Source organism: Amblyraja radiata, chromosome 36 (genome assembly GCF_010909765.2).
Source record: "Amblyraja radiata isolate CabotCenter1 chromosome 36, sAmbRad1.1.pri, whole genome shotgun sequence".
Lineage (NCBI taxonomy): Eukaryota > Metazoa > Chordata > Chondrichthyes > Rajiformes > Rajidae > Amblyraja > Amblyraja radiata.
In genome coordinates, this window is record NC_045991.1 from 1,341,255 (window position 1) to 1,368,190 (window position 26,936).

Consider the following 26,936-nt stretch of genomic DNA (forward strand, 5'->3'; position numbering starts at 1 on the left):
TGTGTGTCTACTCACATTCTACAGTGACGGTCACATCCCTCTCTGCTGTCCCGTGTTCATTCTCCGCCACACACTGATAGACCCCAGCATCCTGCCGTGTCAGCTGAGGGAACTCCATCCACAGCTCGTTGCTGGAACGTGTTGTGTTCAGCGTGACACCGAGATGTCCCCACGTCAGGTTAGATGTTGGGAAACTCTGGACGGAGCAGAGGATCGCTGCAGAGTTTCCTGCCTTTACAATGACCCGGGAACTGTTCACGTTGTCGGGGAAAGTGATTGAGAGATTCTGTGGAGCATCTAAAGATAAACAAAGGTTTAAACGTGAGTTCACACGGCAGAATTCCACGTGTCAAACAGGACAATACGGAGAAAAAGATGCAGTACGGATGCGACTAGTCTGCAGAAGGGTCTCGACCCAAAACTTCACCCTATTCCTACTCTCCAGAGATGCTGCCTGTCCCGCTGAGTTACTCCAGCTTTTTTGTGACTATCTTCAGTTTAAACCAGCACCTGCAGTTCCTTCCTACACATTGTGTCTGCTGCACTGCGAAATCTCCTCAAGATATGTCTACTTTGAAGAAATTATCTTCTTTCTGACGAGAGTTAGAGTCATAGGGTGATAGTGTGGAAACAGGCCCTTCAGCCTAACTTGCCCACACCGGCCAACATGTCCCAGATACACTAGTCCCACCTGCCCACATTGGCCCATATCCCACCAAACTTGTCGTATCCATATACCTGTCTGTTTCTTAAACTTTGGGATAATTCCCTGACTCAACTACCTCCTCTGGCAGCTCATTCCATACACCAACTTCCCTTTGTGTGAAAAAGTCACCCCTCAGGTTCCTATTAAATGTTTTCCCTTCACCTTGAACCTATGTCCTCTGGTCCTCGATTCCCCTACTCTCGGCAAGAAACTCTGTGCATCTACTCAATCTATTCCCCTCATGATTTTCAAGAGTTCAAAAGTTCAAGAGAGTTTATTGTCATGTGTCCCTGATAGGACCATGAAATTCTTGCTTTGCTTCAGCACACAGAACATAGTAGGCATGAATACAGAACAGATCAGTGCGTCCATATACCATTATAAAAATATATACACACATGAATAAATAAACTGATAAAGTGCAAATAAACAGGTTATGGGCTATTAATGTTCAGAGTTTGTCCGAGCCGAGTTTAATAGCCTGATGGCTGTGGGGAAGTAGCTATTCCTGAACCTGGTTGTTGCAGTCTTCAGGCTCCTGTACCTTCTACCTGAAGGTAGTGGGGGTGATGAGTGTGTGGCCAGGATGGTGTGGGTCCTTGATGATGCTGCCAGCCTTTTTGAGGCAGCGACTGTGATAGATCCCCTTGATGGACGGGAGGTCAGAGCCGATGATGGACTGGGCAGTGTTTACCACTTTTTGTAGTCTTTTCCGCTCCAGGGCGCTCAAGGTTCCGAACCAAGCCACGATGCAACCGGTCAGCATGCTCTCTACTGTGCACCTGTAGAAGTTAGAGAGACATACCGACTTGACATGCCGACTCTCCGTAATCATCTCAGGAAGAACAGGCGCTGATGTGCTTTCTTAATAATAGCATCAGTGTTCTCGGACCAGGAGAGATCTTCAGAGATGTGCACGCCCAGGAATTTGAAGCTGTTGACCCTTTCAACCATTGATATAAACGGGACTGTGGGCCCCCATCCTCTTCCTTCCAAAGTTCACAAATCAGTTCCTTGGTTTTGCTGGTGTTGAGGGCCAGGTTATTGTGCTGGCACCATATGGTCAGTCGGTCGATCTCTCTTCTATACTCTGACTCATCCCCATCAGTGATACGTCCCACAACAGTGGTGTCGTCAGTGAACTTGATGATGGAGTTCGCACTATGACCGGCCCAGCAGTCATGGGTATAGAGTGAGTACAGCAGGGGGCTGAGCACGCAGCCTTAAGGTGCTCCCGTGCTGATTGTTATCAAGTCTGACACATTTCCACCAATACGAACAGATTGTGGTCTGTGGATGAGGAAGTCGAGGATCCAATTGCAGAGGGATGCGCAGAGACCCAGTTCTGCGAGTTTGGTAACCAGCTTGGAGGGGATGATTGCATTAAATGCCGAGTTGTAATCGATGAATAACAGCCTGACATATGAGTTTTTGTTGTCCAAGTGGTCCAGAGTGGAGTGGAGGGCCAGCGAGATCGCATCCACCGTTGATCTGTTGTGGCGGTCAGCGAACTGCAGTGGGTCCAGGTTTTTGTCGAGGTAGGAGTTGATTTGCTCCATGATCAACCTCTCAAAGCACTTCATCACCACCGGCGTTAGTGCCACTGGTCGATAGTCATATAGGCACGTCACCTTACTCTTCTTGGGCACCGGTATAATTGATGCCCTTTTAAAGCAGGTAGGGACCTCAGACCTCAGAAGTGAGAGGTTGAAAATGTCCGTAAAAACTCCAGCCAGTTGATCTTTTCACCTCTATAAGATCTCCCCTCATCCACCTGCGCTCCAAGAAATAGAGACCCAGCCTACTCAACCTCTCCTTGTAGCTCACACTCTCTAGTCCTGGCAACATCCTCGTAAATCTTCTCTGAACCCTTTCAAGCTTGACAATATCTTTCCACAAACATGATGCCCAGAATTGAACACAATATTCTAAATGCGGTCTCACCAAAGTCTTATACAACTGCAACATGACCACCCAACTTCTATACTCAATACTCTGACTGATGAAGGCCAGTGTGCCTAAACCTTTTTGACCACCTGCGACTAGACCTTCAAGGAACCTTGCACCTGTACTCCCAGATCCCTCTGCCCTACAACACTCCCCAGAGGCTTACCATTAACTGTGTTGGGCCTGCTCTTGTTAGACGTCCCAAAATTCAACATCTCACACTTCTCTGTATTAAACTCCACCAACCATTCCTCAGCTCATCTGACCAATCGATCAAGGTCCTGCTGCAATATTTCACAACATTGCAGTTCTGCCACATCCTCTCACACTGCTCCCCCTCTGTGATGCCTCCTGCTCTCCGACCTTACATTCATTGTTTTTTATCTCTCTACATCATCGTCTTTATCTCTCATTTACCTTATCCCTAACTAGTCTGAAGAAGGGCCTCGATCCGAAATATCACCCATTCCTTCTCTCCAGAGTTGCTGCCTGTCCCACTGAGTTACTCCGGCTTTTTTGAGTCTAACTTCAGTACGAATGTAAGCTGGCCAATAATGTAAAAGTGGATAGCAAGAGTTTCTACAGATATATAAAGAGTAAAAAAGGAGACAAGAGTGGATGTTGGGAAATGACGCAGGATAAATCAAGAAATGGAAGAAGGATTGAATAACTTTTTTGCATCAGTCCTCACCGTGGAGGACACCAGCAGTGTGCCTGCAATCCTAGAGAGACAGGGGGTGGAAGTTAGTGGAGTGGTGATTACTAGCCCTGTCCCACAGTACGAGTTCATTCCAAGAGCTCTGCCGAGTTTGAAAAAAATCAAACTCGTGGTAAGCACGGAGAATGAACGTAGCGGGTACGTCGGAGCTCGGGGACGTCTCTTAGCGGCTCGTAACGCTAATGACAGGTACTCGGGAAGACTCGCTGACGGCAAGTACGCACGGGAAGACTCGTGAAGATTTTTCAACATGTTGAAAAATGTCCATGATAGCCCCGAGTACCGACGTGTGGCCATTTCCGTAAATCTCTGAGTTCGAATCAGGGCAAACTCCGGAGAACTCTTGGAATGAACTTTTACCGTGGGATAGGGCTATGAGGAGAAGGTGCTAGGAAAACTGAGAGTGGATAAGTCACCTGGACTGGATGGCCTGCACCACAGGGTTCTGAAGGATGTGGCCTCGGAGATTGTGGAGGCATTAGTTGTAATATTTCAAGAATCACTAGGGTTAGGAGTGGGTTCGTGAAGATTGGAAATTTGCGAATATCATCTCGCTGAACAAGAAGGGAGCGAAACAGAAGAGCGGAAACTATAGGCCGGTTAGCCTGACTTCGGTGGTTGGTAAGATTTTAGAGTCAATTGTAAAGGAAGAGGTTACGCAGTACTTAGATGTTCAGGAGAAAATTTCCTGAAGTCAGCATGGTTTTGTGAAGGGAAGATCTTGCCTGACAAATCTGCTGGAGTTCTTTGAGGAAGTTAATACCAGGACATCAGACAGAGGGGTGACCGGATGACAGAAAGCAGTGAAGAAAGCAAATGGCACGTTCTTCATAGCGAGAGGATTTGAGAAAGGAGCAAGGTGGTCCTATAACAGTTGTACAGGGCCCTGGTGAGACTGCACCTGGAGTATTGTGTGCAGTTTTGGTCTCCTAATTTGAGGAAGGACATTCTTGCTATTGAGGTAGTTCAGTGTAGGTTCACCAGGTTAATTCCCGGGATGGAGGGACTGTCATATGATGAAAGAATGGAGCGACTGTGCTTGTATTCAGTGGAATTTAGAAGGATGAGAAGATATCTTATAGAAACACCAGACTAAGTGGTAACCGTTGGGTCCCAGCTTCACACGGGAGGGCTGGTCCCCCAACACAATATTCCACCTCTCCACCAATTCCAATATTACTGGCCAGTGGGAGGGGGGGTCTGGAGCGCTAGCATGGTGTGGGCCGAAGGGACTGGTTTCCAGAGGGTTAGAATGGACATTGTGGGCCGAATGGATTCTTGGGCTGCCAGCTCAGTCACTGAGACCACACACACACTCACACACACACACACTCCCACTCACATATACACACACTCTCACACACACACACACTCATACACTCACACACACACACACACACACTCGCAAACACACACACACACACACACTCACAAACACATACACTCGCAAACGCACACACATACTCACAAACACACACACTCACAAACACATACACACACACACACATACACTCACAAACACATACACACACACACTCACTGACTCACACACCATATACCTGTATATGGCAGTAAATGTTCATGAATACTAACGGCTGAGCGCGGCCTCTCCACTTTGGGGCTTCCGCAGTCAGCGGCACTTCCGCAGTCAGCGTGACCTCTGCACTTACCGGAAATTACGCAATCTGCACGACCTCTGCACTCACCAGAAATTACGCAATCAGCACGACCTGTCCACTAAGTGGAAGTTACGAAATGAGCAAGACCTTTGACCTAAACACTGTCAGACCTAATAAAGCATTTATTCCTTCCAAACACAGTCGGACCTAATAAAGCATTGCAGTTTCAAACACAGGCAGGGCAGCAGGCCAAACAACTCATGGCATTGTCATTAAGGGCTAACAAATCATTTATTGCAAGTACATTGCAGACTCACAGTTCAGTTGATTCACAGCTTAGAATGTGAATCGTGGCTTCTCCCTCGCGATCTTGCAGAGTGACTGAGTCACGTCCAGGCATTCGGGGTTTTATAGACCTGCCCCCCACCCCCACCGGAATCATGGTGATTGACAGGCGAGGGGATCTCAAGGTTTTTTAAACACTCATAATATTTTTATTTTTCATCGATGGGAATAATCCTCGGGGCCTGCTCAGCAGAGGACTGTGAGTAAGATGGCCAAAAATCATAGCGATATATGGTAGCCTTTTTTTTCTAAAATCAATATAATCAAATCAAGATGAGACTTTTAATTATATAGATATAAAATTCTTACGGGATTGGACAGGCTAGATGCAGTAAAAATGTCCCCGATGTTGGGGCAGTCCAGAACCAGGGGCCATATTTTAAGAATAAGGGGTAGTCCATTTAGGACTGAGTTGAGGAAAGTCCTTTTCACACAGAGAGTTGTGAATTTGTGGAAATCCCACAGAAGGCAGTGGAGGCCAATTCACTGGATGTTTTCAAGAGAGAGTTAGATTTAGCTCTAAGGGCCAACGGAATCAAGGGATATGGGGAGAAAGCAGGAATGGGGTACTGATTTTGGATGATCAGCCATGATAATTTTGAATGGCAGTGCTGGTTGGAAGGGCCGAATGGCCTACTCCTGCACCTATTTTCTATGTTTCTTTACCTAGATTTTCAGAAATTTTTCAATAAGGTGCCGTACGTCAGGCTGCTGGGGAAGATGAGAACCCATGGCATTAAAGGGATAAAGATGAGAACCCATGGTATTAAAGGTATAAAAGATACTAGCATGGATAGCGGATTGGCTGGATGGAAGAAGGCAAAGAGTTGCAATAAAAGGAGCTTTTTCATATTGGCTGCCAGTGACCAGTGGAGTTCCGTAAGCATCGGTGCTGGGGCCGCTACTCTTCACGTAGTATATTCATTATTTGGATAAGCCGATTGAAGGCATTTTGGCCAAGTTTGCAGATGATGCTAAGGTAGATAGCGTAGAGGAAGCAAGGGCTCTGTAGAAGGACTTGGACAGGTTGGGAGAGTGGGCAGAGAAGTAGCAGATGAAATTCAGATTTGCAAAGTGTGAAGTCATGCATTTTGGTAATAAGAGTATTTTCTAAATGGTGTATCCAGAAATCGAAGGTGTAAAGGGACTTGGGGGTGCCGGTGCAGAACTCGCAAAAAGTTAATTTGCAAGTCGAATCAGTAGGAAGGAAAGCAAATTTAATGCTGGTATTTATATCAAGAGGACTGGAATACATAAACAGGGATGTAATGCTGAGGCTCTATACGGCGCTGGTCAGGCCGCATTTGGAATATTGTGAGCAAATTTGGGCCCCGTATGTGAGGAAGGATGTGCTGGCTCTGGAGAGGGTCCAGTGGAGGTTTACAAGAACCATCCCAGGAATGAGTGGGTTAACCTATGATGAGCGCTTGACAAAACTGGGCCTGTACTCGCTGGAGATCAGAAGGTTGAGGTGGGGACATAGAAACAGAAACATAGAAAATAGGTACAGGAGGAGTCCATTTGGCCCTTCGAGCCAGCACCACCATTCATTGTGATCATAGCTCATCGTCCCCAATCAATAACCCGTGCATGCCTTCTCCCCATATCCCTTGACTCCATTAGCCCCTGGAGCTCTATCTAACTCTCTCTTAAATCCATCCAGTGACTTGGTCCCCACTGCCCTCTGTGGCAGGGAATTCCATAAATTCACAACTCTCTGGTTGAAAAAGTTTTTTCTCACCTCAGTCTTAAATGACCTCCCCTTTATTCTAAGACTGGCCCCTGGTTCTGGACTCATCCAACATTGGGAACATTTTTCCTGCATCTAGCTTGTCCAGTCCTTTTATAATTTTATATGTTTCTATAAGATATCCCCTCATCCTTCTAAACTCCAGTGAATACAAGCCTAGTCTTTTCAATCTTTCCTCATATGACAGTCCCACCATCCCAGGGATCAATCTCGTGAACCTACGCTGCACAGCCTCAATCACAAGGATGTCCTTCCTCAAATTAGGAGACCAAAACTGTACACAATACTCCAGATGTGGTCTCACCAGAGCCCTATACAACTGCAGAAGAACCTCTTTACTCCTATACTGAAATCCTCTTGTTATGAAGGCCAACATTCCATTAGCTTTCTTCACTGCCTGCTGTACCTGTACGCCAACTTTCAGTGACCGGTGTACAAGGACACCCAGGTCTCGCTGCACCTCCCCCTTACCTAACCTAACCCCATTGAGATAATAATCTGCCCCCTTGTTTTTGCCGCCAAAGTGGATAACCTCACATTTATCTATATTATACTGCATCTGCCACACATCTGCCCACTCACTCAACCTGTCCAGGTCACCTTGCAACCTCCTAACATCCTCTTCACAGTTCACACTGCCACCCAGCTTAGTGTCATCCGCAAACTTGCTAGTGTTGCTCCTAATTCCCTCTTCCAAATCATTAATATATATCCTACAGTTCTTTTCTCTCCCCCCTTCAAAGTCTCATTCCTACCCTGAGGTACCATCCTGCTCTTCTGTCCCCTCTGCATTCAGACACTTCCCTTCAGAACTTCCTAACCAAGATCCTCCTCCCTCCCACTCAGACTCTCCTCCGCTCACAACTCAGTCCCTCACAACCCAGTCCCTCCACCCCACGGTCCCTCATAACACAGACCCTCCTTCCCACACTACAACCTCCTAACATCTTCTTTACAGTTCACACTGCCACCCAGCTTTGTGTCATCCGCAAACTTGCTAGTGCTGTTCCTAATTCCCTCTTCCAAATCATTAAGCATTAATCATTAATTTTACTTCGGAGTCACGTGAGTGACTACGTGAAGAACCCCGCCAGGATGCATGCGTGCCATATCACTTTCACGCTTGCGAAACGACAGGCGGGGTGGAGCGTTTCCCCGCAGCGGTAAATTTGAAACCGCGACCTGCAGGTAAGTGATTTACTCTGCGGTAATGTTTGTCCCCGCGCTGTTTTTACACAGGGGGGGGAAGCTGGACATAATAGTGTCCACAAGTGCTGCGAGTGAAGCTGGCTGGGGAGGACCGCGACGTTGCGGGAGCCAGCAGCAGCTGAAGGCACAAGCCCCGTTAGTGGGATCAGCTGTGCCGACTTTTGGTCACGCGCCGGCCAGAACACCACGGGAGACTATTCAGAATGGGGCCGAAACGGCAGGAGGCGGGGTGGAACGACGTTCCCCCGTAGCGACAGTTTAAACCAGGACCTGCAGGTATGTAAAACTGCGGTCTTTATTCTCCCCATACTGTTTCACAGGTGGGGAAACATGGAGAGCTGTGAAAATAACGGCAGGCAGCACAGGAATCACCCGTAAGGGAACAGCTGTGCCCGACTTCGCTCCCGCACCGGCCAGATTAAACACTGCGTCTGGGCGGGAAGGCAAGCAGAAAACCAAAAGAGTCAAGGACTGATGAGTCCGACTTTGGGCGGCCGGCGACCGTGAGCGCTGGAGCCGGTTGGAGCGGCTTATGGAGCCGAGCTCCAACATGACAGGCTCCGGGAGATGGAGTCTAGTCACTGTGGGCACTATGTAAAACCCACAGCAGCACCTGTTGTAGGGCTGCACAGTGCATCCCCCTCGTCAGAGGGGAGTACTGGGGGGTCAATTCTGGGCTGACCCTGAAGAGGGGTTTTGACGAACAAAACTACAAGTGTGCAGAGGGTGCAGGAAGGCAAAATCTACTGGTCATGATGTCCAAATACATACAGCCAGACCACGATGGACACCACTGCAAAAATACTTGGGACCAGGAAACTGCGCATCCCTGAATGTTCCAGTCGTGGAAATAGCATCTGGAAACATGTCGGAGCAGGACTTAGGAAAGCCCTGGGGCTCATAAAGGCGAGAACATTAAGGATCTCCTACTGCCAAAGACAGCACCCTTATGCACCCACCAGCAGAACAAGAGAAGCTGGTGAAAGCTCAAAGGCCGGGCATACAGGACAGCGGTCTTTTAGACCATAGCCCAGACCAGCCTTTCTGGAAGATGCGCAAACCCCCAACCCAAAAACAAACCCAGACACCGGCGCCTCAACCTCCACGTGAACCACACAGAAGAAGCAAACTTCCACTGGTAACAATGGAGGTAGGTGGGTCTGGTCCCTTACATAGGAAGAGTGGATAATACACATATTAGTGGGAGATTACACTCTTTTGGATACATGGTGTATATTAACTACAGACACTTATATCCTAAGCAGTATCCAGGGATATACCATTGAATTGTGCAAAAGAGGTAATGGGTAAACCCAACACGATTGGCTGGAATCTGTGTCTTATATCTTTACCAAAAACAAAATAGACAGTCGCATCATCATCGAATTGACAAAATTGAATACATTGTACTATATATTCAGTACAAAATGGGAACTGGTAACTGCTAAAGGACTGATTTCCAAAGGCTACTCCATGGCTAGCATCGACCTAAAAGATGCTTACTATTCAGTGCCTATACGGACTGATCATAAACGTTATTTTAAAAAATTCAACTGGATGGGGCAGCTCTGGCAGTATAGAGCTCTACCAAATACATAATTATATGATCATACTAATTGTGGGCATAACTTTGGAGTTGGCCTAACTAGCTGTAACAGCCACCATACAATTGGGTGAAAACTGGGGTTATCATCCATCCAGTTAAATCTAAACTAACGCCAACCAACATAATGGATTATTTGGGGTTCACTATTGACAGCTCACATGTCGGTGACTTTACCAAAGGACAAGGCTACAGTCTTAACTGAGGCCTGCAACAACCCCACTGACATCAGTGAACCGTCTATCAGATTGGTAGCAAGTATAATTGGCATATAGTGTCTGCCTTTCCAGCCACACAATTTGGACCTTTGTATTACCAAAAATCTACAAAGGGCAAAAATACAAACACTCAAAGTTAATACTGGTCATTTCGACAGACCAATAAGCCACCAATCAAAGCTTATGGAATTAAAATGGTGGAGGGATAACATTCGGCATTGTTCCAACCCTATCGTTATCAGCAAACCCTTAGTGGTGCTACAAACTGATGCCAGTGCGCTTGGTTGGGGTACTACCAATTTCCATCTCCATCTGTGGAGGTAGATGAAAGGCACAGGAGGCATCATTATCACAGACACTGGGCATAAACTACCTGGAAATGTGGGGTGCGTTCTATGGCCTAAAGTCATACTGCTCTGGGATAAATCACCAGCATGTCGGACTACAGAGTGACAAACTGACTAATACAATTTGGTAAGGGTGTATCCAGAGAAATATTGGAATATCAGCTACTTACCTACCAGGTAACCCAAAAATTCAGTGACAAACATCAGGTCACGCAAATTCAATAAAATAAGACTTAATCACCAAACTGTGTTTCTTGGGAACCAGACCCTGGGACAGCAGGGACAGATGCTTTTCACTGCATTGAGGGGGCAATTGTTTAGATTAGATTAGATTAGATTAGATTCGTTTTATTGTCATTCAGACCTTTCGGTCTGAACGAAATTTTGTTTCCCTGCAGTCATACATATAATTTTTTAAAATGGCAAAAACACACAATCAACACAAATTTAACATCCACCACAGTGAGTTCACCAAACACCTCCTCACTGTGGTGGAAGGCAAAATCTTAAAGTCTCTGTCTCTTCCCCCTTTGTTCTCCCTCTGCGCCGAGGCGACGGTTCAAACTCCGCGGGTGGTTGCTGCCTCCGCCGCAACTCCAGGGCCGAGTCGGGTCTCCGCCGCTGCTGCTGCTGCTGCTGCCGCCACCGCAGCTTCTGTGCCGAGCCGGGTCTCCGCTGCCGCTGCTGTTGCTGCTACAGCTCCAGGGCCGAGTCAGGTCTCCGCTGCCGCTGCTGTTGCTGCTACAGCTCCAGGGCCGAGCCGGGTCTCCGCTGCCGCTGCTGCCGCCACAGCTTCTGTGCCGAGCCGGGTCTCCGCTGCCGCTGCTGCCGCCGCCACCGCTCCAGGGCCGAGCCGGGTCTCCGCTGCCGCTGCTGCCGCCGCCACCGCTCCAGGGCCGAGTCAGGTCTCCGCTGCCGCTGCTGCCGCCGCTACCGCTCCAGGGCCGAGCCGGGTCTCCGCTGCCGCTGCTGCCGCCGCCACAGCTTCTGTGCCGAGTCAGGTCTCCGCTGCCGCTGCTGCCGCCGCCACAGTTTCGGGGCCGAGTCAGGTCTCCGCTGCCGCTGCTGCCGCTGCTACAGCTTCGGTGCCGAGTCCGGTCTCCGCTGCCGCCGCTGTTGCTGCTACAACTCCGATGTCGCCAGCTCCGCCATTAGGCCTCGGCGCAGACGGAGACGGGGAATACGACCGAAGAAAAAGTCGCATCCCCCGAAGGAAGAGACCAAAACATGTTTCTCCCACCCCACCCACACACATACACAACTTAATAAAACAAAATTAACTAAAACATGACAATGAACAAAACGAAAGAAAAAAAACAGACGGACTGCAGGTGGGCCGCAGCTGTTAAGCCAGCGCCGCCATCTTGGATATCTATGCATTCTCTCCTTTTCTGCATCATCAGTCGGGTATTACGAAAAATATAACAAGACTCAGCGTCTGTTAATTGGTAGTGCCGATTGGCCTACTTAACCATGGTTCCCTGTGATACTCAACATGGGTTTTAACCATGTATCACCATCCTGAAACAACCAGATTATTGGTTCATCCCGTAACAGGGGAACCCATCCATGTCAAATACAACAGACCTATCAATTTGTAGAGTCTAAAGAAACCTCTACTGCAACTGGGACTGGCGGACCGAACATTGAACATTATCTCAGCGGGCCACAGACAGTCCACCAAAAACTATATCTGGTATACATCAGGAAATGGGAGATATATTGTCACAGAAACAACATCACTTACAGTTTGATGAATATAACGTCTGTTCTCGAATTCCTGGCAGGCCTCCATTATGATGAGGGGCTCAGTTACAGTGCCATTAACTGCGCCAGAAGCGCCCTTTCAACATATCTATGGCGAGGATCAGAGCGTCATTCTGTTGGGACTCACCCCTGGTAACCAAACTTATGAGGGGAATTTTTAATATCAATCCCCCAAGAACCAGGTACTCTCTAAATGGGATACGAGTATTGCCCTAACGTTGCTAAGGAATTGGTTTCCAGCAACAGCTCTGTCCCTGCATAAGACTGACGCACAAAATAGTCATGCTGATGGCTTTGGTCACGGCACTAAGGGTACAGTCGTACATAAGTTAAGGCTGGACTATATGACTTCTTCAACAGGAATATAACGTTTCATATTACGAATTAGTCAAACAGAACAGATCAGGATCATCAGGCCTCAAAATAGAATTTAGGGATTACCCTACAGATATCGTCTCTGGATAATAAAACAATTATTGTTCTATATGGAGAACACCAAAAACATCTGAGGCTATGAGATAGCACTACTAATCAGCCACAAAGAAACCCACAAAAAAAAGTATCGGTTCAAACTATTTCCAGATGGCTGAAACAGGTTTTAACAACAGCTGGGGTGGATACTAACATATTCAAATCTTATTCCACCAGGGCTGCAACTATATCGGCAGCTATGGAGTTGGATGTACCAATGAACCAAATCCTCGAGACAGCAGGATGGATTGGGGAAAATGTTCCAACTGTTCTACCACAAACCAGTAGTTAAACTGGAACTTTGCAGAGCCAATTTTAAGTTCTGTAATATAATTTCACCCCATAAATAGGGGCTATAATTTGTTGTTAACAATTTATCATGGATTTCAATGTTGGATTCATGTCTAAACATGTTAACACAATTCCTCCCACAGTCAATTAAGGCAGATGTGATGCATGGACTCGTTTCCACGGCATGAAATCACAGAGCTTTGAAATCTTCACGTAGTCACTCACGTGACTCTGAAGTAAAATAGTAAGATTAAACAAGAACTTACCAGTTCGAAGTTTGATCGTTATTTTATGAGGAGTACGTTGAGGGAATACGTGCCCTCCGCTCCCACCCTTGATCATATACTCAACTGGTATTTTCTTCTCTAATCTTTCTATGTTCAGTCATTACAGTTATCTGTGATTTCACACCGCTGCTTTGAAGAATGACACGCATGCGTCCTGGCGGGGTTCTTCACGTATTCCCTCAACGTACTCCTCATAAAATAACGATCAAACTTCGAACTGGTAAGCTCGTTTAATCTTACTATTAAAGGGCGCTCTTTTAGAAAGGAGGTGAGGAAGAACGTCTTTAGTCAGAAGGTAGTTCTGTGGAACATTGCCACAGAGGCCTATGGGTGGCTGTGGAGGCCAAGTCAGTGGATATTTTTAAGGCAGAGATAAACAAGTTTGTGATTAGAACAAGTGTCAAGGGTTATGGGGAGAAGGCAGGAAAATGGGATTAGGAGGCAGAAAGCCATGATTGAATTACGGAGTGGACTCGATAGGCCGAATGGCCTAATTCTATTCCAATATCTTGTGATCTTGTAAACATGAACCGCCTGTTTGAAGTCAAAAGGTGATCCTATATCTCCTTCTCATTGAAACAAGATACTATATAAACATCCATGATAGACACAAAGTGCTGGAGTAACTCAGCGGGTCAGGCAGCATCTCCGTGGAGAACGTGGACAGGTACAAAGTGCTGGAGTAACTCAGCAGGTCAGGCAGCATCTCTGGAGAACGTGGACAGGTACAAAGTGCTGGAGTAACTCAGCAGGTCAGGCAGCATCTCTGTGGAGAACGTGGACAGGTAAAAAGTGCTGGAGTAACTCAGCGGGTCAGGCAGCATCTCTGTGGAGAACGTGGGCAGGTACAAAGTGCTGTAGTAACTCAGCGGGTCAAGTAGCATCTCTGGAGAACGTTGATGGGTACAATGTGCTGGAATAACTCAGCGGGTCAGTCAGCGTCTCTGAAGAAAAGTAATAGGTGGTGTTTTGGGTTGAGACTCTTCTTCTGACTGAGAGTCGGGGAGAGGGAAGCGAGATATAGATGGCATAAATGAATGAAAGATATGTAAAAGCAACGATGATTATGTAAAACGTCGAGCCCACAATGGTCCATTGTTGGCTCTGGGGTAGGTGATAACGAGTTATACAGGCAATTAGGATTAGGAGGCAGAAAGCCATGATTGAATTTCTTGCACTAAACATTATTCCCTTATCTTGTGTGTGTACACAGTGGATGGAACTATTGTAATCACGTAGACACAAAAAGCTGGAGTAACTCAGCGGGACAGGCAGCATCTCTGGAGATAAGGAATGGGTGACGTTTCATGTCGAGACGACAGATGGCACAATGGGCTAAGTGTTCGGCTGGCAACCGGAAGGTAGCCGGTTCGAATCCCGCTTGGAGTGCATACTGTCGTTGTGTCCTTGGGCAAGACACTTCACCCACCTTTGCCTGTGTGTGAATTTGTGTGAGTGATTGGTGGTGGTCGGAGGGGCCGTAGGCGCAGATTGGCAGCCACGCTTCCGTCAGTCTGCCCCAGGGCAGCTGTGGCTACAGAAGTAGCTTACCACCACCGAGTGTGACTGAGGAGTGAATGAATAATGCGATGTAAAGCGCCTTGAGTATTAGAAAGGCGCTATATAAATGCCATCCATTATTCATGTCGAGACCCTTCTTCAGTCTATAGGAAGAGGTTAAGGACGCTAGGATTCTATACTTAGATTTAAGATGAGGGGAGAAGATTTAATGGATCCTGAGGGGTAACTTTTTTTCATGCAGAGGGTGGTGGGTGTATGGAACGAGCTGCCGGAAGAGGTAGTTGGGGCTGGGACCATTGCAACATTTAAAAAACAGTTGGACAGGTAACATGGATAGGACTTGTTTGGATGGATATGGGCCGAAGTAGGGGAGGTGGGACTGGTGTAGTTGGGGGTTGTTGGCTAGTGTGGGCAAGTTGGGCAAACCGTTGTAAGACTCAATGACTCCAAAGATGTTGCCTGACCCACTGAGTTGCTCCAGCACTTTGTGTTTTAAGGAACGCGAGGAGTGACGATACATAGAGGGAGGCATTGAGTGTTTCTGGGTAGAGACACCAATATAAACCAACAATTTGTCAGGCAGAGGTCAGACAGGCTACATACAGGTAGGGAACACAAAAGATTGTAGATGTGGGCGGCACGGTGGGTAGAGCTGCTGCCTCACAGCACCAGAGACCCGTGTTCGATCTTGACCACCTGTGCCTGTCTGTACGGCGTTTGCACGTTCTCCCCGTGACCTGCATGGGTTTTCTCTGAGATCTTGAGGATGTGTGTGTGTGTGAGTGTATGAATGAGTGACTGTGATAGAGAGCGTGTGTGTGTGTGCGCGTGTGAGAGAATGTGTGTGTGTGTGAGTGACTGCGTGTGATAGAGAGAGAGCGCGTGTGTGTGTGTGTGTGTGTGCGCGTGTGCGTGCGATTGTGAGAGAATGTGTGTGTGTTTGAGTGAGTGCGTGTCATAGAGAGAGAGCGTGTGCGTGTGTGTGTGCGCGATTGTTTGTGAGAGAATGGGTGTGTGTTTGTGAGAGAATGTGTGTGTGTTTGAGTGAGTGTGATAGAGAGAGAGCGTGTGTGTGTGTGTGCGATTGTGAGAGAATGGGTGTGTTTGAGTGAGTGTGTGTTTGAGTGAGTGCGTGTGTATGTGTGTGTGTGTGCGTGCGATTGTTTGTGAGAGAATGTGTGTGTGTTTGAGTGAGTGTGACAGAGAGGGCGAGTGTGTGAGAGAGAGTGAGAGGGTGTATATGTTTTAGAGAGCGTGTGTGAGTGATGGTGTTCATGTGTGGGGCAGAGAGAATGTGTATGTGTGTGTGTGAGAGAGGGAGACTGTGCAGGTGTGAGTGAGTGTTGTGTGTGTGTGTGAGTGAGTGAGTGTGAGTGTGTGCGCGGTGAATTCCAGCATTTTTCATGGGCCCATAATCCATCTGCCTTTAGAGACATGCCAGTGTGTCTACTCACATTCTACAGTGAGGGTCACATCCCTCTCTGCTGTCCCGTGTTCATTCTCCGCCACACACTGATAGACCCCAGCGTCCTGCCGTGTAAGCTGAGGGAACTCCATCCACAGCTCGTTGTTGGAACGTGTTGCGTTCAGCGTGACACCGAGATGTCTCCACGTCAGGTTAGATGCTGGGAAACTCTGGACGGAGCAGAGGATCACTGCAGAGGTTCCTTCCTTTACACTGACCCAGGAACTGTTCACGTCATCGGGGGAAGTGATTGATAGATTCTGGGGGGCGTCTACAAACAGATAAAATTCAGCAATCAGTTTTGTGGCACTTCCATGATCCTTGGATTGTAAAAGACTATAGTCTTCAGGCTTTAGAGATACAGTGCGGAAATAGGCCCTTCAGCCCACCCAGTCCGCGCCGACTACCGAACATGCGTTCACACATTAGTCTATGTTTAGGGAAATGAGAGATAGACAATGGTGTAGAGAGATAAAGAACAATGATTGAATGATATGCAACAAAGTAACCATGATAAAGGAAACAGGCCATTGTTAGCTGTTTGTTGGGTGAGAACGAGAAGCTGGTGCGACTTGGGCAGGGGAGGAAATAGAGAGAGGGAATGCCGGGGCTACCTGAAGTTAGAAAAATCAATATTCATACCTCTGGGGTGTACGCTGCCCAAGCGAAATATGAGATGCTGATCCTCCAATTTGCGTTTAGCCTCACTCTGACAGTGGAGGAGGCCCAGGACATAAAGGTCAGTGTGGGAATGGGAAGGAGAATTAAAGTGTTTAGCAACCGTGAGATCAGGTAGGTCCTACATCTCTCTACATCATCGTCTATATCTCTCGTTTCTTTTTCCCGTGACTTTCACTCTGAAGAAGGGTCTCGAGCCGAAACATCACCCATTCCTTCTCTCCAGAGATGCTGCCTGTCCCGCTGAGTTACTCCAGCATTTTGGTGTTGATTTGATTAGTACGGATGTCAGAGGTTATGGGGAGAAGGCAGGAGAAAGGGGTTAGAAGGGAGAAATAGATCAGCCATGATTGAATGGCGGAGTGGACTTGATGGCCTAATTCTGCTCATATCGCCTATGACCTTATGTACCAACAGTGCTAATGGATTATTGCTGTTCCTGCACAATAAACGATCTCCGTACTTACATTCAACAGCCATTGTGAGGATCTGCTCGGATGAGACAGTTGGGTATGTGACTCTGCAGGTGAGGTTTTGCCCGTGATGTTTGAGCGCTGGGGTCAGGGACAGAACAGAAGTATACGTCAGAGTGTCTCTCCACTGAGTTACGCTGCGTGAGGCTGACGGTGGTTCATCAGCGGGGGTGACCCAGGTTAAGGTGGGGGCTGTTCCATCACATGTGGTGTTGAAGATGCAGGTCATGTTCACAGGCTGACCTGCTTCCATTTCAGCAGGGAATATCGTGGGTTTATCTGTGAAATCTAACACACCCAGAAACAGATACTGTTAGTTAAATATAACAGGATACATCAGTTCACATGGTAACCCAGTCCCACACGAGGAAGGATGTTTTTACAAGGTACAGAAGTGTGAAAACACACATAGAAGACTAAGGAGGGTCAGTTTGTCAAGGAGTTCTCTCTCTAACTTCTACAGGTGCACAGTAGAGAGCATGCTGACCAGTTGCATCGTGGCTTGGTTCGGCAACTTGAGCGCCCTGGAGAGGAAAAGACTACAAAAAGTGGTAAACACTGCCCAGTCCATCATCGGCTCTGACCTTCCTTCCATCGAGGGGATTTATCGCAGTCGTTGCCTCAAAAAGGCTGGCAGTATCATCAAAGGCCCACACCATCCTGGCCCCACACTCATCACCCTGCTACCTTCAGGTAGAAGGTACAGGAGCCTGAAGACTGCAACGACCAGGTTCAGGAATAGCTACTTCTCCACAGCCATCAGGCTATTAAACCTGGCTCGGACAAAACTTTGATTATTAATAGTAAGATTAAACGAGAACTTACCAGTTTGAACTTTGATCTTTATTTTATGAGGAGTTACGATGAGGGACTATGTGAAGAACCCTGTACAGCCGCACGTGCGTCAATCTTCAAAGCAGCGGTGTGAAATAATAGATAATAGTGACTGAAGTATAATAGTAAGATGAAAGAAGACTAGAACTACCAGATGACCTTTATGAGGGCTGGGAACGGAGGGCACGTAGTCCCTCATCGTAACTCCTCATAAAATAAAGATCAAACTTCAAACTGGTAAGTTCTCGTTTAATCTTGCTATTTTACTTCGGAGTCACGTGAGTGACTACGTGAAGATTTCAAAGCTCTGTGATTTCATGCCGTGAGAAACAAGTCTACACAACCACAACTGCCCCATTGACAAATGAGGGAAAACATTCATAATGCATACAATCATGACATAGATTTAAACAACTGTTGAATCTGTAGAACATAAATTGATTTTATCATGCAACGGCTGATTACCCGAGCCACAGGCTGAACCAGCAAGTTACGTTTAAAATAACCATATAATGTTGCATTAATATTATTCCCGACAAATTGGGAATCAAACTACATAGGACAATCCCACAGCTGGAACCTAAAGCGGGCTCTTGATGACTCTATTTCAAGATCCGACTCATAAAGCAAAATGGAGGAAGACATAAAATACCATTCCTCATGCTTGTAGCTAGAATGTATCTTTCGCCACTGTTATGCCACATATTTTTGCAACCTGTGAATTAGCATGAAAACAATATATCTATATTCGGTGTTGCATTGAATCAGAATTTAATAAATACTGTGGTCCAACACCCATTCTGTGTTGTCATTGACCTGTACTTAATGATACTCCAGTGGCAAATGAGATTATGTACCGTTTACAGGATTATTACTTGATTGCACCCCCGTGCTTATCATATGCCATCATCATAGTCTATCAACATGAAGTTGAGCATGCAGCTATGCATATTCGCTCAATCACTCTTTAACCCATAAAATGCACGTAGGGTCTATAGATAGTTGATACCAATAACTGAAGAGTTAATAACTCATGCAAATCTCCTCCACCTCCAACTAGAGATGACATTCGCAATTTCCCAACTTAGGCCATTAGCATCATTTTGCAATATAATTACATATTTATTGATCAACTACTGGAGCAATGCTGAATACTGTTTGTCCAGCATAGTGACTTCAGTAGCTTCAGTTGGTAATAGCAAAGGTGTGTTATCAATGACCTTCATGGCCCTTTATAGTTTGCCATTAAGCATGCTGTCAGTTCCCCCACTTGCACAGCTGCATCACATCTATTACATTGCCAATTAGTCTAACGAATAGAAAGCTGCTTTATAACAACAAGGCTGTTCCAGGTTTCTATTGATTCCAATCTGTTGCCCAGGGCGGAGTCACAGGCCAACTATCCATTTGATAACAACTTAATTTAACTGGATAGAGGAGAACAATTTCTCAAGTAGCTTGAGACTGAAACAGTGGATTTTAGCCAAATAGAGCGTCAAAATATCATCCAGACAATACATCACAGGTGTTTTTGAACTCCGAGTAGTCCTTTGAATGATTTATTGTCATCATACTGTTAAATTGCCTCATCATAGCAATTCCTTCAAACATCTCTGATGATCATTGTACATGGAAAAACCCTATGAAATCAGTTTGATCACCCTTCTTTCATAATGAACAGGCCACGCCTGCCATCATTTCGTGTCTGCCCTGAACGGCAACTCTGGCCCGGTTACCGATAATTCTCACATGTCCCAAGACAACTCTTGCCATAATCTGACCTTGCCTTGAAAGACAATTCCCCATATCTCCGAGCCTGTCTTGAAGGCAAACCTGGCTAAAATACTGAACCTGGCTCAACACACTTCTGGCCAAATTCCAACCTTCTTGGAATACTAGTAATGTCCAGTTTTACCTGGTTAAAATGCCTCTGAGTAGATGACAATGTCTCAATCATTTGTGTATTGCCCAACCAATTGTAAATCTTACCAACTTGTTCGTGGTCACTTAGTTGTAACTCTGGTCAGCTTTCATGCTGCCACCAGCTTCAGTGAACCGCTTACTGCCGATGAAGCCGAGGGATGCGTTGTCCTCGAAACTATGAAGCCTTCCTCGTCGTTGGCCTAATTGGTCCAACAGTTTATGCTTTGTCCTTCAGGTTTTGCCTGTGGAATAGGTCTTACCTGAATAGAAGATTCGGCGGGTGGCTCTAACGTCCCCTGATAGTGGTGTTCACTGCATTGTGTTGGGATGGCAACCTTGCTGCCAGGAATCATACCTCTGTCACATGCCCTTCATCCCTTGTGGTATGCTCCACGCTATACTCTCAGCCTCGGCATCAGATTTACACTGACCCGGCATGTCCTCCTCCTCCATAAGGGACACATTAAGCAGCCCTACTACAAGGCGCTGCTAGCGCGGCCTCTCCAACAGGCCCACCCTTCAGGGTCAGAAAATGCCCCGGTAAACTCACCTCCTCCATGAGGGAGACATTATGCAGCCCTTCTACAGGTGCTGCTGCCAAACATTAAGCAGCCCTATTACAAGGCACTGCTGGCGCGGCCTAGAGCAATAGGCCGGCACTGCCATAGACTCAGCATCCCCTTTAAGCAGCCCTGCTGCGGGCGCGGACTCTCCCGTAGTCCCGCACTGACACAACTCCTGCTGTTAGAGTGTATCTAGCTTGAGCCTCCTCTCAATAGGGCTCCATCCTGGTCAACCTCCACCGTTTTTCACCTTACCGGAAGGGAACCCTCCCGGCACCAGGTCTGACCACTTTGGTCGGTTTACCCCATATCTTGGGGACCTCTGCGGTCTGGGCATAGAAATTAGGTGCAGGAGTAGAGGCCATTCGGCCCTTCGAGCCTGCACCGCCATTCAATATGATCATGGCTGATCATCCAACTCAGTATCCCGTACCTGCCTTCTCTCCATACCCTCTGATCCCCTTAGCCACAAGGGCCACATCTAACTCCCTCTTAAATATAGCCAATGAACTAGCCTCGACTACCCTCTGTGGCAGAGAGTTCCAGAGATTCACCACTCTCTGTGTGAAAAAAGTTCTTCTCATCTCGGTTTTAAAGGATTTCCCCCTTATCCTTTAGCTGTGACCCCTTGTCCTGGACTTCCCCAACATCAGGAACAATCTTCCTGCATCTAGCCTGTCCAACCCCTTAAGAATTTTATAAGTTTCTATAAGATCCCCTCTCAATCTCCTAAATTCTAGAGAGTATAAACCAAGTCTATCCAGTCTTTCTTCATAAGACAGTCCTGACATCCCAGGAATCAGTCTGGTGAACCTTCTCTGCACTCCCTCTAGGGCAATAATGTCCTTCCTCAGATTTGGAGACCAAAACTGTACGCAATACTCCAGGTGTGGTCTCACCAAGACCCTGTACAACTGCAGTAGAATCTCCCTGCTCCTATACTCAAATCATTTTGCTATGAAAGCTAACATACCATTCGCTTTCTTCACTGCCTGCTGCACCTGCATGCCTACTTTCAATGACTGGTGTACCATGACACCCAGGTCTCGTTGCATCTCCCCTTTTCCTAGTCGGCCACCATTTAGATAATAGTCTGCTTTCCTGTTTTTGCCACTATTTTGCTGCACCTGCATGCCTACTTTCAATGACTGGTGTACCATGACACCCAGGTCTCGTTGCATCTCCCCTTTTCCTAGTCGGCCACCATTTAGATAATAGTCTGCTTTCCTGTTTTCGCCACTATTATCTAAATGGTGGCCGACTAGGAAAAGGGGAGATGCAGCGAGACCTGGGTGTCATGGTACACCAGTCATTGAAAGTAGGCATGCAGGTGCAGCAGGCAGGATTGATCCCGGCCGGGTCTCCGGCGCTGTCCTGTCCCCTCGCGTGTACCCCCCCCCCCCCCCCCAAGTGGCCAGAGAGGTCGTCAGACGGGCGCGGTGCCCCCAGGCCCACAGCCAGCACAGAGAAACAGCGCTAAACCAGCTCACCTCTGCCTGTCCCGCCAGGTGAGCCTATAGCCCTTCCTGGACTTGTGGGAAATATGGCCAGCGTGGAGAAGCAGCGCTGGTGTCCCGTCAGTCCAGACAGGACTGCAGTTAACCCGGTGAGACAGGCAGTTGAGCTGTATTTAGCGCTCGATTGAGCCTCCGAAGCCTCGCACGCGTGTGTGTGATAGCGAGTTCCACTCTTGGTGAATGGGGAACGTGTACAGTCCAAAGTCCGATCAAGGATAGTCCGAGGGTCACCGGTGAGGTTGATGGTAGTTCAGCACTGCTCTCTGGTTGTGGTAGGATGATTCAGTTGCCCGATAACAGCTGGGAAGAAACTGTTGAGTGAATGAATGAATTATACAGAACACTTACCAGTAACACGGAGCTGTGTTACAGGGTGGTAGTTGTAACGATTTCCATCTCTAAAATTAACTCTGAAAAAATAAGGACCTGTATCTTGCTGCATGACGTTGTCTATAACCAGGGAACAGTCGTTGTGTCTCAGGACTCCTGACAGCCGGGTCCGATGCTGAAACTTTCTTGATATTACACTGTGATTCCTGGAGTGGAAGGCTACAGACTGTGTCTCACTGTTAAACCAGATTCCAGTCCGTGGTTTATTCTTCAGATACGACGGGTATTTGTAGTGACACGGAATCCGTGCACACAAACCATTCTGCGCTGTCACAGCTCCGGGATTGTCCGCACTCCACTGTCCCGACACCACGGCTGAGGACAGAAGGAACAATCTTTAGCAGTGAACACCCTGTCAGTTCACTGGACTCACTCTCCACACTTTTATCCTGCGCTGTGGGCCTGGTGTGTACAGAGCGGAGAGGAGCGGCATGGTGGTGTAGTGGTAGAGCCTCACTCCTCACCCCCCTCCCACAGTGTGTCAATCCCTCCCACAGTGTGTGTCACTCCCTCCTCACCCCCCCTCCCACAGTGTGCGTCACTCCCTACTCATCCCCCCCCCTCCCACAGTGCGTCACTCCCACCTCACCCCCCCTCCCACAGTGTGTCACTCCCCCACCTCACCACCCCTCCCACAGTGTGTCACTCCCTCCTCACCTCCCCTCCCACAGTGCGTCACTCACTCCTCACCACCCCCCCCATAGTGTGTCACTCCCTCCTCACCGCCCCTCCCACAGTGTGTGTCACTCCCTCCTCACCTCCCCTCCCACAGGGTGTCACTCCCTCCCACAGTGTGTCACTCCCTCCTCACCGCCCCTCCCACAGTGCATCATTCCCTCCCAGAGTGCGTTACTCCTTCCTCACCTCCCATCCCACAGTGTGTCACTCCGCCCTTACCCCCCCCCCCACAGTGCGTCACTCCCTCCTCACTGCCCCTCCCACAGTGTGTGTCACTCCCTACCACAGTGCATCACTCCCTCCTATAGTGTGTCACTCCCTCCTCACCGCCCCTCCCACAGTGCATCGCTCCCACCTCAACCGCCCTCCCACAGTGCGTCACTCCGCCCTCAACCCCCCTCCCACAGTGTGTGTCACTCCCTCCTCACCGCCCCTCCCACAGTGCCTCACTCCCCCCTCACCCCCCCTCCCACAGTGTGTGTCACTCCCTCCTCACCGCCCCTCCCACAGTGTGTCACTCCCTCCCACAGTGTGTGTCACTCCCTCCTCACCGCCCCTCCCACAGTGCGTCACTCCGCCCTCAACCCCCCTCCCACAGTGCGTCACTTCCTCCTCACCCCCCTCCCACAGTGTGTGTCACTCCCTCACCCCCCCCACAGTGCGTCACTCCCTCCTCACCCCCCTCCCACAGTGTGTGTCACTCCCTCACCCCCCCACAGTGCGTCACTCCCTCCTCACTGACCCCCACAGTGTGTGTCACTCCCTACCACAGTGCGTCACTCCCACCTCACCGTCCCTCCCACAGTGCGTCACTCCCACCTCATCACCCCTCCCACAGTGTGTGTCACGCCCTCCCACAGTACATCAATCCCTCCCACAGTGCATCAGTCCCTCCCACAGTGCATCACTCCCTCCCACAGTGCATCACTCCCTCCCAGTGTCTCACTCCCTCCTCATCCTCCCTCCCACAGTGCACCACTCCCTCCCACAGTGTGTGTCACTCCCTCCTCACCCCGCCTCCCACAGTGCATCACTCCCTCCTCACCGCCCCTCCCACAGTGTGTGTCACTCTCTCCTCAACCCCCATCCCACAGTGCGTCACTCTCTCCTCACCTCCCCTCCCACAGTGCGTCACTCCCAGGGACCAGTAGAGTGTCCCTTGTAGCCAGGGTCCGGAGGGCAAGGAGCACCGCCACTCCACCTAGGGTCCATAGTGACTCTGCAGTCCGCGACCGAAGGACTGGTGATGGGATCTAGGGAGTTGGCAGGGCCGAAGATGACCTGGCTGGGTTGCTCCTAGGCCTGGCCAAGCTGGCCATCCGCGAGTCACGGTGCCAGGCGGAAGAGGGCTTTGCCTGAACAGTTGCTTGCATCTTTGCGGTGACCGATTAGGAAAAGGGGAGATGCAACGAGACCTGGGTGTCATGGTACATCAGTCATTGAAAGTAGGAATGCAGGTGCAGCAGGCAGTGAAGAAAGCGAATGGTATGTTAGCATTCATAGCAAAAGGATTTGAGTATAGGAGCAGGGAGATTCTACTGCAGTTGTACAGGGCCCTGCTGAGACCACACTTGGAGTATTGCGTACAGTTTTGGTCTCCTAATCTGAGGAAAGACATTCTTGACATAGAGGGAGTACAGAGAAGGTTCACCAGACTGATTCCTGGGATGTCAGGACTGTCATATGAAGAAAGACTGGATAGACTCGGCTTGTACTCGCTAGAATTTAGAAGATTGAGGGGGGATCTTATAGAACTTACAAAATTCTTAAGGGGTTGGACAGGCTAGTTGCAGGAAGATTGTTCCCGATGTTGCGGAAGTCCAGGACAAGAGGGTCACAGTTTAAAGATAAAGGATAAATCTTTAAGGACTGAGATGAGAAAAACATTTTTTACACAGAGAGTGGTGAATCTCTGGAATTCTCTGCCACAGAAGGTAGTTGAGGCCAGTTCATTGGCTATATTTAAGAGGAAGTTAGATGTGGCCCTTGTGGCTAAAGGGATCAGGGGATATGGAGAGAAGACAGGTTGCAATTTTAAAGGGAAATTTTAACAGGTGTGTCGACTCTTGCGGTTTTAGCGTCATAATTTCACTTTTGTTCCAATTTATTCTATATCCTGAAAAGGAGCCAAATTCCATTATTGAATTTAGTATATTTGGTATACTAATTTGCGAATTTGTAATGTATATTAATACGTCGTCTGCGTATAGTGAAATGTTATTATTTGAATCTTTGATATTATATCCCCGAATATTCGGATGGCTTCTTAGACTTTCTGCTAAAGGCTCTATCACAAGGGAAAATAGCAGGGGTGATAATGCACACCCCTGTCTATTGCCCCTTGATAATTGAAATTTTGAAGATTACATGTTATTAGTCAGTATTCTAGCAGTGTGATCGTAATTAAATAAATTATTTTTGATTAAAAAAAACAGTCCGTCGCTCCCTCATTTGTTGCACTATATTCCATCTGCCACATCCCTGCCCACTCTCCGAACCTGTCCAAGTCCTTCTGCAGAGTCCCTGCTTTCTCTACACAACCTGCCCCTCCAACTATTTCCGTATCATCCACAAACCTGACCACAAAGCCTTCAATCCCCTCGTCCCAATCATTAATATATAACGTGAAGAATAGTGGTGTGCAGGAAGGAACTGCAGTTGCTGGTTTGAACTGAAGATTGACACAAAAATAGGGAGAAACTCAGCAGGACAGGCAGCTTCTCTGGAGAGAAGGATTGGGTGATGTTTCGATTCAAGACCCTTCTTCAGACTGAAAGTCACGGGAAAGGGAAACGAGAGATATAGACGATGATGTAGAGAGACACAGAACAATGAATGAAAGATATGCAAAAATGATGACAAAAAACAAGCCATTGTTAGCTGTTTGTTGGGTGAGAACGAGAATCTGGTGCGACCTGTGTGGGGGAGGGATGGAGAGAGAGGGAATGCAGGATTTACTTGAAGTGAGAGAAATCAATATTCATACCACTGGGGTGTAAGCTGCTCAAGCAAAATATGAGATGCTGTTCCTCCAATTTGCATTTAGCCCCACTCTGACAGTGGAGGAGAACTAGGACAGAAAGGTCAGTGTGGGAATGGGAAGGGTAATTAAAGTGTTTGGCAACCGGGAGATCAGGTAGGTCCAGGCAGACTGAGTGAAGGTGTTCAGTGAAACGATCGTAGCAGCCCCAGCACCGACCCCTGCGGAACTCCGCTAGTCACTGGCAGCCAACCAGTAAAAGCTTCCTTGCCAGTAAACACTTCCGAGTTGCTGCTGATGGTACCTTGGAGAAGGGAGAGGAGGAAGCACGCTTTCCCGATCATTGTCCAATCCCAGATATCCCGTCAGTTACCCGATCTGGAAGAGAAAGTAATTGCAGTAAAACTCCAGCGACCAATATACATAAAACGAAACGGATGTAATGCTGAGGTTCTACAAGGCAGTGGTCAGGCCACATTTGGAATATTGTGAGCAATTTTGAGCCCCATCTGATGAAGCATGTGCAGGCTCTGGATGGGATCAGAGGAGGTTTACAGCAATGAGTGGGTTTACATACGATGAGCGTTTGACGGCACTGGGCCTTTTCTCGCTGGAGTTTAGAAGAATGAGGGGGGA

At 48.0% G+C, this 26,936-nt stretch overlaps 1 protein-coding gene across 2 annotated transcripts; it reads right to left on the reverse strand.

Annotated features, from left to right (window-relative positions):
• On the reverse strand, window positions 1-26,700 carry LOC116966289 (sialic acid-binding Ig-like lectin 12). Of its 2 annotated transcripts, none has more exons than XM_033012407.1 (5): window positions 26,605-26,700; window positions 22,679-22,957; window positions 17,410-17,703; window positions 16,254-16,535; window positions 1-297 (listed from the first exon to the last, which is right to left on the reverse strand). In XM_033012407.1, exons 1-5 carry the CDS (start codon window positions 26,642-26,644, stop codon window positions 8-10), a joined length of 1,185 nt encoding a protein of 394 aa, XP_032868298.1. In that variant the 5' UTR covers window positions 26,645-26,700; the 3' UTR covers window positions 1-7. The 2 variants fall into 2 exon arrangements, with proteins under 2 accessions (XP_032868298.1, XP_032868297.1); XM_033012406.1 differs by having other exon boundaries at window positions 22,601-22,957.
• Window positions 26,701-26,936: the final 236 nt, after the last annotated feature.